Here is a 10,847-nt window from a genome sequence, read left to right as displayed (position 1 = left end):
TTCAGAACCCCCTTCCCCTCCCCCATTTCTGATGAAGGGTCTAGGCCTGAAACGTCAGCCATCCTGCTCCTCTGATGCTGCTTGGCCTGCTGTGTTCATCCAGTTCTACACCTTGTTATCTCAGATTCTCCAGCATCTGCAGTTCCTACTATCTCTACTGCCAGATCTGCTGAGTTTTGTTTATGTTAGAGAAGGTGTTTCCTACTTAAAAAGATAATGTTAAATATCACAAACAATGTGGAGTTCTTTCAGGCTCTTAAAATAACTTGATGAATGCCCCGACACTAATGTGCCAGGCAAGGTCTTAACTGATACAAGGTCTAGCCCTCTGTACAAAGTTAAAAATGAGCCAATATCTCAAGATTATTTTTCAGAGTTACCTGCTACCTTCAGTTCATCAAGTGCTAAATAATAATGCATTCTAAACTGAACGATAGTGAGTCCCTGTAAAGAGGAGCGTCTCTTAATTCTTTTTCACCAGTGCACTCAATAGTGTGTGTTAAAGAGGCTTTTTGGAGACTTTTCCTTATTGACAGAACACAGAATCTTAGCATTCATTTGTTATCTCAATACTCCAGTCTCTGTTGGTGCAACACTCACCTCTGCTAGAGATGCAATCAGTCTTACCACAATAAGTAAGTGAAACAAAAATAATAAATCTATATGTTTAATTGTATAACTGATGTAATTGTCATAATTATGCACATATTTGTGCTATGGGGCTCTGTTAAATTTTTATAACTATTATGACTTAAACTACCTGTATTTTACTGCTTCAATCCGATTTTTGTTCATAACAAAATTGGGACTAAAAAGAGGATTCTGAAAGCTGATAGATTATTTCCTTCTCTACTCTAAATATATATTTCTCATTCAAAACCTGTTATAACAAATGAGTTGTGCACATAATTGCAAAGTAAATACTTGATAAGAAATAAGTGCTGTGCGAGAATGTTTTGAACATCTGTTCTATGGAGGTATGTATATATTAACTAGCCTAACTGTGTTTTAACAGATAATGATGTGTTCCATGTATGCCATTTGCAAGGTGAAGAACATAGACCTTAGGTTCAAGATGATTGTTACTGCCTACAAGGACTTGCCAAACACAAGTCAAGAGGTACGTCAGACAAGTTTCAGAGATTCTTCGGGGGAGGAAGGGGCTTACTTTTCAGCCCTTCATCCAGTACTACAAAAATATTATGTATTCAAGAAGAGAAAAGCCCATCTCTGCTTGCACAGCTTGTCGATTTGACTGGATGCTCTCATCCTCCTCCCCACTTCATCTCTCCTGTTCTCACCATCTCTCTCTCTCTCTCTCACACACACCCCGCTCATATTGTTCAAACCACATTGCTGTCCTTCCAGAAGGACCTCAAGACATCACTCTTCAATACCTCTGGAATAATGTTACAGGCATTTAAGAATTCTTCACATTCTACTTCGGGCAAATCTAATTTGTTTAGATTATGGGTGAATGTTTGATAGGATTTACCGTACCAGCTGGTCAAATTGTGACGCTAAATATTGAAGCAAGTTTCTGCAACCATGGAAATTCAGAGCAAGACAGCTAACAACCCAATTCATGATGTCCCTTTCTGGTGTACTCAATATCATATGACTCGTTGCTAAATAATATCTGCTTCAAAACAAGAAGTAGAACACATTAAGTCTTCATGTCAGACTTGACTAATTTTACTGAAGTAGTAAGGCTCACTGCATTTGCAGTTCAGTTCTGTAAGTAAATGGTTTAATTAAGGCATTCATTTTCTCTCTTTTTCTTAAGACCTTTAAACATGTGCTGATCAGAGAAGGGCAGTATGATTCCATTATAGGCTTCTACAACTTGGTGTTCATGCAGAGGCTGAAAACCAATATCCTGCAGTATGCTTCAACACGTGTGAGTTACTATATTGTCTGTTTTTCCAAAGAACAACGTAGTGTTGCATAGATGAGCTGAGTAGCTAATAATTTTTGCTATCTTCAAAATAATTTCTGATAACTGTGTACTGAATAAAATGACACCAGAAAATATTGAAGACTACACTGCCCTTTCCTAATAGCTTGAAAAATGAACTGATTATTATTCTGTTAACTGATTATACTGCAACATTCACTCACTTGAATATGATGCAACAGGGTTTTACACTCCATTACTAACAAACTGACAATCGTGTGATAATTGTTTACGTATCTTCAAGCTGTCCTATATTGAAATATTAAAACTCCAGGGTTTGTCTTATTCTGTACTATCTCTTTTAAACAGCCACCAACGCTCTCACCAATTCCTCAAGTTCCTCGAAGTACATTTGGTTTTCCAAGTTCTCCACTGCGTGTGCCCGGTGGAAATAACATTTATGTATCTCCACTGAAAAGTCCATACAAAACTGATGGACTGCTCTCCCCGACAAAACTGACTCCAAGAACACGGTGAGCATATTTCAAACATTCAATAATAGTGCAATTGTGGCTCATGTTCTAGGTCTCGGTTTCTGATACTGATAACATTTGCAGCCCAAAAAATGTTACTGCTGCTTTATTAAAAATGCCAGAGCAAAATATTGTACATGGTGAAAATCTGAAACTAAACAAAGTACTGGAAATATTCAGTGGATTAAGCAGCATCTGTAAAGAGAGAAGCATGGTTAACAGTTTACACTTAATCCTTAGTAAAATGCATTTTCTCACTGTTAGTGGCTTACTTTTCTCTGTGTTTGATTTATCATAACTCAATGTGCAGTAAATGTTTATATTCTGTTATAGCATTTAAAACTAGTAAATATGGTTTGTCTGCCATTTTTCCTTTGAGGTAGAATGTATCTGATGATTTGCTTTGTGTTTAACATGATTACCTTAAAAGAAGAAGCAGGGACAATCAAGTGAGGTTAATTCTGTAAAGTAATAGGGTGCTGTTTCTGAACAGATTAAGGGATCTAACTACAGATTGAAACACTTTTTTATTGCAGAAACCTTTTAAACAGTAGACTTTTTACACAGGTGACATTAGAATAGCAAACTATTCCCCCTTTGCAGAATTGTATTGATAAAAACAACATGCTATTGGCAGAAATGGGTTGCTATACCTCTGTGTATGATTTTTTAATATACTATCTTTATATAATACTTATAATGTCAAGTCCTCTAAGAATGGTCAGTATTTTTCATAACTGATGAATAATTATTTGATTTCACAGAATATTAGTGTCTATTGGAGAGCCATTTGGGGTGAGTGATACTTTTTAAAATCTATTGTGTGTGCAGAATTGTCATCCTAAAGCTCCTTAAATGTTTTGTTGTACTATGTCCATATTAGTTTTCCAGGTGTAAAACATCAAGCCTGATAATAAGCTACACTTTTGAAATAGAAATCTTAATACTCAATTCACACATTTAGTTAAGAATGATCTTGTCTATATTCCCTCGCTCATGATTTGATATTGATAATTTAAACAAAGGTACTGTACAGCACAGGATCTCCAAGTCAAATTTCAGTGATTTATTCACTCATTTATTCATTGAAATTGGAATCAGGTTTAAATTTAAATCTCAATCAGAAAACGTGAAAAACCACCAATATCCAATCATAATTTGATATTTGGTATTTTCGGTGATGACAGTATTCAGGCCAATAAGAGGAATTCTAATGACAGTCTTCCTTTTTAGTCCTCTAGAAATTCCCTAAGGGATTTAGCAGTGTACAAATCAAGCTGATCCTATCCAGTAGAACCATGAAAGCACCACGAAGTTGCCCTTGCGTGTCCCATCTAATCTCAGTTTACAGTACCAAATCTAGTTGTGCAACAATTGGATATGATGCTGTATTTTGAGACTTGGTTAGGGGATATTTTCCTTGACAGGAGTCAGTGTGTAGATTGAGGAAAGTAACAAAATAGGGATATCATGTTAAAAAGGGAAAAATGTACATTCTTTTCCCCTCCAAGCTGGTCTTTGATCTATCATATAATTGTCACCAAACACATGGTCATTGTTTCAGTCACCAGAAAAATTCCAAAAGATCAACCAGTTGGTGAGTTCCAGTGATCGTCACCTTAAGAGGGCTGGAGATGCAGGGAGTCTGCCAAAACCCCTCAAGAGGCTTCGCTTTGATATGGATGGTCAAGATGAGACGGATGGCAGGTAAACAACGAAGACAATTCTGCTGGTCCATTCTGTATCTTTTCAGAAGTCAGCCAAAAAATTATCTTTCAAAACGACAATTATTTCAGATTGCAGTAGAAGAGCTGCACCCATATGACTTACTGGATGCTTACTCATTGTTCATATGTTTGCTTTGTTTTTCTGCCTTTTAGCAAGCACTTGTCTGGGGAGTCCAAACTACTGCAGCAAAAGATTGCTGAAATGAGTAAGTGGATTCAAATTTCTTCCAAATTATCGATGAGTACCATGTGTCAGTGGTTTTCATGTCTTATGGTTAGGTTATCTAGCAGTCTAATTAATTAGTGCTGATGAGGAGGAGTTTGGTTAGTTCTTGGCTAGCTCTAGAAAGTGAGAAATGACTTGCCAAAGCAGGCCATCTAACCTCAAAAACTGAAATTCAGTATCAGATTATATTACTTAGCAACAGTGTTTACATTACAGTTTCAGACAGATGTTTAGGAATTACATGAAACCAGTTATGAATAACCTAACATCTATGAAAGGCATTCTAGAGTTCATTGGTTTTATGTTCTACAGAAGGAACAAGCATATTCATGCCATGAACTAAGAATTAATTTTCAAAGCCCTGTAAAGGTTGACCCAATCAGTAAGCTTACCAACTTGGAGTAGATGATCTGGTTTTAAATTGATGTAGGCTGGGTGGTAGACCAATATTTTGTGGCTTTTGGCTTATTGTGTCAAAGTGAAACCTCACGAACTGTAATAATTCAGACTTCATAGCTGAAAACCGAGCAGACGTCTTGCAGCTATAATATGTTACTTGAGTTGTTACTTGAATGATGCACATTAGGCGTATTATCCATGTGGAAATATTGCCATTGCTTTTAGTGAATGCCTTTTGATAAATGAGTTCTTTCAAAATACAATAACCAATTGTTTTTACATTTACATATAGTAACAGGTAATTAAATTCATTGCAACAGTCATGCAACAGGACTGTGGATGTTCATGTGACAGAAACTATTCTTTGTTTATTGCATGTGTTGTTATTGTACTGTAGAGATGCAGGTTTTGAGTGGATGGTTGGTATTTTAGTCTTTGAAGGGAAATCTTTTCCCTGAAATTGTCCTGTTTGGATGTGGACCAGATTGCATAGAATGAAAGCCCTCCTCTGTTCTTAATTTGAACATAAATGACCAAATTTTAATATCTACAGTAGTTAGTGTTCCTTTTTTTAAACTACCATTGCTCAAACTAGATCTGTTTCTTTGCTGACCATAATCTAATGTAGCTAATAGGAAGGGACAATTGGTTAAATAGCTTAGGGTGCACTATTCTGCTTCAAGCAGCTTGGAAGGAAGCATGTGTCCATGAATTACCACAGCCAATACAAGAATTGTTGACACAATTTGGCATGATGCTCTAGCTGTTTAGCCACCTGAGCTCTAGTGATTTTGAATTCCATTTTCACTCCTTATGACTTCATTGTGTGAATAGTGGAGCACGTCAAAGTGGGATTGGAGTACCTTGGTTGGTGACACAGCTATCAGACCCTGAAATCTGCCTGTGAAAACCAGACATTTTTATCTCCAAACACAGTAATGGAGAAAAAAAAATGAACAATTGCAATCTCTTTGAAGTTTTATGGATATTCACATAAATCACATCATTGGAATCCATGTAACCACCAAACAGTATTTTTGGTGACGTCACTGTGAAGTCTGGATATTAATTACGGGACTTAAATTGGAGGAACCCACCATACCAAAAATATCTCTGGTTGACACGTGTGTAGGAGAAATTGCAGACTTTGAAAACAAAGAATGAATAACTCCTGGCCAGTTGAGAAATTTAAAATAAAATGTTTTTTTTTTCACCTGCCCCCTCTCATCTGATCTGGCACTTAATTCAAAATCTGACATAGCCATGAAGGTGAAACCAAGCAACATGTAACTTGAGCCCATGAGATAGTATTCTGTCCATTTGGCAACGTACCTAATATGCTGTAATATGCTGTACATTGCAAGCTATTTTCAATGTGAGGTCACAATAGACAAACTTATAATTCATAAATATTAATAGCTACACACTAAAGAAAAAAATATAACAGATATTCAGAGTCCCTTGCAGAAGGGAAATATGCAGAATCTGTTGGGGATGCATTCCATGAAGTTGCTAGTTTTTTCCAATATAATTGGAAGGCTGACTCAGTACTTTTCAGACTATAATGGTACCAGGAACAGATCGATAGTAAATTGCTGTTCAGTCAGTTCCAATATGTTGTTCATCGTATCAAATTAAGGTCACACTCTTGTAATGGTAATGTTACAGTTTGAGACTGTAAATGCAGTTTTAAGAAAGCTGGAAATAATAAAACAGGTGCCAACAAAAGTGATCACAAAGCTGTCAGATTGTTGTAAAATCTCAACTGTTCTCCACAGAAAGAAGCCTGCTGTCCTTATCTGTTCTGCTTTTTATTGTGACTGTAGTTCTAGGCCAATTTTATAGGCAAGGAGAAGTTTCTCCCTAAATAAAAACCAAAAGAACTGTGAATACTGTAAATCAGAAACACAAACAGAAATTGCTGGAAAAGCTCAGCAGGTGAGATGCTGCAAGTTTCTCCTGTTTATTCTGTGCAAGTCCCTCATGATTTCAGAAACCTCTATGAAATCTCTTCACGTCTCCAAGGATAACAGTCCCAACTTCTCCAATCTATACTCATGACTGAAGTTTCTCATTCCAGGAATCATTCTTGTAAACCACGTCTGCACTTTGCCTAGTGTACTCACATTCTTCCAGAACTGTACAGACTGATATATTGTTCAAATTTGAATTTTATTTGCTATTTACCTCCCTGTAATGTTCTGGCCTGCTGTTTGTGGTTATAATCATGGCAAGATTGTTAGTACTTGCCCTCATGACTTTGTTTAAGAAGTTATTCTGGCATCTGCAGGTGTGCATTTTAAGTGTGGAAATCTAGAAATTGCTTCCAGACAGAAACCTTAGGTATTATTTAAATTGATGCAAACTTGCACTTCAGCAAGAGTTAAGATTATTCAGAAAATTACAGGTTCATAAGATCCAAATTTGAGTGCTAAGTTGGATCCAAAATTGGCTCAATGGCCAGAATCAAAGAATAATAATTGGTGTATATTTTTGTAACCGGGAATGTTTGTTTTAATTTGGGTTTTGCAGAGCTTGGAGATTTATATAGTTGTTGCCAAGAATGGATAACTTTAGGCTCTGCGGAAAGATAGGATGAAGTTTACTTGAGAATACAAGAGGCTAGGGTGATATTTATTTGAGGTGTATAGAATCATGGGGTCCCATTTCTAATATCAGAGACATTGATGGCTGGGAGATTGATTTAAAGTAATTGATAATAGGATCAAAGGGGAGTTGAGTGATTCAAGTGAGCAGGCAAGAAAAGTAGTGGATCATTTGGAAAACTGAGTTTGTTTACTTTAAGAGTAAGAATCAAAGAGCAGAATATTTTTGAAATGCATGAAGCATGCAAATATTAATGAACAAGTTCAGACAAGTATCTTCAAACAAGGAACACCAGAAACTAAGTATTCAATATTTATACAGCAAATAAGTGGGAAGACAAATGGCATGGTGACCTTCATGGCAAGGAGTACAAGTATAAGGAAGCTTTGCTACCATTATGGCTTTGGAAAGATCACGCCTGGAATATTGTGCACTGTTTTGGCCTCACTATTTAAGGAAGAATATCCTTGGCTTGAAGATGGATAATGAATGTTCACTAAATTGGATTCTGGATTAAGGGTTGATTTAGGATGAGAGACTGAGTAAATTAGACCTGTATTCTCTGGAGTTAGATGAAAAACAAGATTCTGAAGGGACAAAAGCACATTGTTGGAGAAACTCAGCAGATCTAGCAGTATCTGGAGAGAAAGCAGAGTGGATTTTTCAGGACCAGTGATCCTCTTTTTGTTATTCTGTTTTTCTTTCATATTTCCAGCATCCACATTTTTTTAAGGTTTCTGAAGGGAATTGTTTCAACTGGTTGGAATCTAACATGGGAGCAGTCTTAGGATGCAACAATCATTTAGCATTGAGGCGAGGACAGGGTTCTCCATTGAAAGAGTTGTGACTCTTTAGAGTTCTGTTCTTCATAGGTGTTTGAATGCTCCATTGTTGAATATAATCGAGGCTGAGATAGATAAATAGATGTATTTTCAGTGTCTCAGGGAAGCAGAAGGGAAAGTGAAATGAAGTTGAAGATCGCATGATCACACTGAATGGTGGATTAGGCTTGAGTATCTATTCCCTCTTTGCTCCTATTTCTTGTGTTTTGTTGATATAAACTGTTGCAACATTGGCAGGAAAATATATCGAAGTATAAACAATTGATATAAAAGAGGAATTATATCAGAATAGGGTGAAGCTAACCTTCAATCCCACATAGACTCACTTGCTTCAGGACACTGAAGTGCGCACTCATTTTGACCTCCTATGAATTATCTTTCAAGAGTCTCCCCTCATAATTTATTTTACACGTCCATTTATAGATTAACCACCAATAAGAATGTGCAAGTAATTTGAAGAAAGGTAATTAGTGAACAAAGGTAACTAGTTGGATCAACCCTCTGTGTCCTTAATAATCAGCCCAATTGCACTTTTGTTCTGATGGTTTTCAGTTTACTGTTATTAAACTTGTCAGAATTTACAAATGTGACATAGGTATTGTCCTACAGAGAGAGTTAGCTCACATGTACTTTACATGATGGTATACTGCTGTTAAAATTATAGCCAGAGAGAAACTGACCAGCCTGTCAAAGCTCCACAAGTTAATGCTCCATACGAACCTCCTGTTACTCAAGGTAAGCCCCACCAACCTATCCACTAGTTCTCTCTCCCTCATATACTTATCTAACTTCTCAGATGAATGTTCTCACCACCACGTAAATAAGGTATATTGATTTTTTTTGTCTTATCAAGGTCGTCTTCCATTTATGGTCCTAGCTTTGGTCTCTCCAACAAATAAATGTCCTTTTTATATGAATTCAATCAAATCCCTTCATCACTTTAAATGCCACTGCTGGGTTCTCTGCAATCCTCCAGAGTAAAGAACTTCATCTTGTTCAGTGTCTGTTTCTAAAGCAACAAGTGATCCTCTGCATCAAAAAATAAATCAGTGACTGCTGAACTTGATGTGATAGCTTGTGTCATATTCAAGACTGTCTAACAATAAAAGGAAGAATAATTTGACTAAACTCCTGAGATTACTCTCCCTTTCAGCATCAGGAAATGATTCTCTTCCCACTTGATCCTGCCAGCAAGTTGCGAAGTGTTTCTGCATGATGCTGTCAATTCAGAGGAGCATGTTTGAGCATGTATTATTTCTCAATCCTTATTCATTTCATGACACTGTATATATCCACCAAACCTTGGACCAAGCTAACATTGCTCTTAAGTGTTTACATCTTTAAAGGTACATGACATTTTGGAATTCAGGATTAATCATAACCACTTATTGAAATTATGATGTAGTTGTTGATTATCCAGGTATCTTATTTTCATTAAATATTTTATTGCCGGAATGAGAATATTCACAATTTATTATTGTGGATAATTCAAAAGGCCAACATTCTTTGTGACATGGCAGTTCTGAACTAAAGTGAGTCATCAATCAGAGGGATGGAATAGATGTCAAGAGGGTCACATTGCTACTGAATACTGTCTTAATGTTAATACTAATGTGTGCAGTTCTGACCATCAAATTAAATTGGTCGAAATTTCGACAGTGACGCAGGCCATTTGATCCAATCAGTTTTCCCTTCAAACAAGCAAATGCATTAATCGGCATTATTCTCATAACCCTTTTTCTTTCTCTATCTAACCAACATAATCTTTATCAAAAATGATATGCAGAAATGAGTATTAATCTAAAATTTGGCAATCTTGTCCTTTCTGGTTCTACTCTTTTTTTTTTCTTATTTTGACATGCTGCTTGCTTTGAATTTTTTGTGCAGACATTGGTTCATACTCTGTTTTAGTTTTCCTTTTCACATTCCTCTCTGTCACATTCACCTTTAGATTTTTCCATATTTATTGTTCTGCAGGCTTCTTGGATTTTCAACTTCAACCCATTTATCCACAGTAGCGCAAAATTACTAGTTTACTTCTTAAAAAATATACAGACTAAATATTTCATTAAAAGACAATCCCATGTGTTAATTTCTCTCTCTACCACTCCTCAGCAAGCAACCTTTTCCTGCAAATGTAAATCTCCTTTAACCATTTAACTTTACACCTGCCTATCTTTTCAGTCCCCCAGCAGTCTCTTTCTCTCTACGTGGACACTATATGCCAACACATTTGTTTTTCCATTTTCGTTCAGTTTACAAACAGATTTGTTAATGCTTCTTCAAAAATATCCTATTTTTCTATTTCTCACATTCTGTAAATTGCAATACATGCATTTGAACCTCTGTTGTTTTACCATTTCTCATTCGCCGGTGGATGACTTTTGGTCTAAGATAATCCCAACTGTTATTTCAGTCTATTCCCTGTATTTAACTGGTCCATTTGATTCAATTCCCTTCCTCTATACCTCTCTCAATAAATTGGTCTTTGCATGAGTCAATTTAAAGTATTTGAAAGGATGAATGAACAAGGTCATTCAGCACATACAATCTGCACAGTTTGTTTTTATTCACTTGTGGGATGAGGGCATTGTTGGCTGGACTAGCATTTATTAT

At 36.3% G+C, this 10,847-nt stretch overlaps 2 protein-coding genes across 2 annotated transcripts in view; one reads left to right on the top strand and one right to left on the bottom strand.

Annotated features, from left to right (window-relative positions):
• Positions 1–10,847, bottom strand: part of LOC109917534 (RCC1 and BTB domain-containing protein 2-like) — an 81,086-nt gene that overhangs the window by 5,960 nt on the left and 64,279 nt on the right. The gene's annotated exons all lie outside the window — the stretch shown is intronic.
• LOC125484368 (retinoblastoma-associated protein-like) overlaps positions 1–10,847 on the top strand; it is a 30,672-nt gene that overhangs the window by 17,493 nt on the left and 2,332 nt on the right. Inside the window, exons 5-10 of the mRNA XM_048602668.1 lie at positions 1,016–1,120; positions 1,787–1,900; positions 2,267–2,430; positions 3,195–3,225; positions 3,995–4,137; positions 4,311–4,363. Of these exons, the coding sequence (XP_048458625.1) occupies positions 1,016–1,120; positions 1,787–1,900; positions 2,267–2,430; positions 3,195–3,225; positions 3,995–4,137; positions 4,311–4,363 (610 nt within the window). The remainder of the gene's footprint in view (positions 1–1,015; positions 1,121–1,786; positions 1,901–2,266; positions 2,431–3,194; positions 3,226–3,994; positions 4,138–4,310; positions 4,364–10,847) is intronic.

The sequence above is a fragment of the Rhincodon typus genome, chromosome 11, assembly GCF_021869965.1.
Source record: "Rhincodon typus isolate 14 chromosome 11, sRhiTyp1.1, whole genome shotgun sequence".
Classification (NCBI taxonomy): domain Eukaryota; kingdom Metazoa; phylum Chordata; class Chondrichthyes; order Orectolobiformes; family Rhincodontidae; genus Rhincodon; species Rhincodon typus.
The sequence above is the reverse complement of the archived record's forward strand: the minus strand, read 5'-3'. Positions and strand labels throughout refer to the sequence as shown.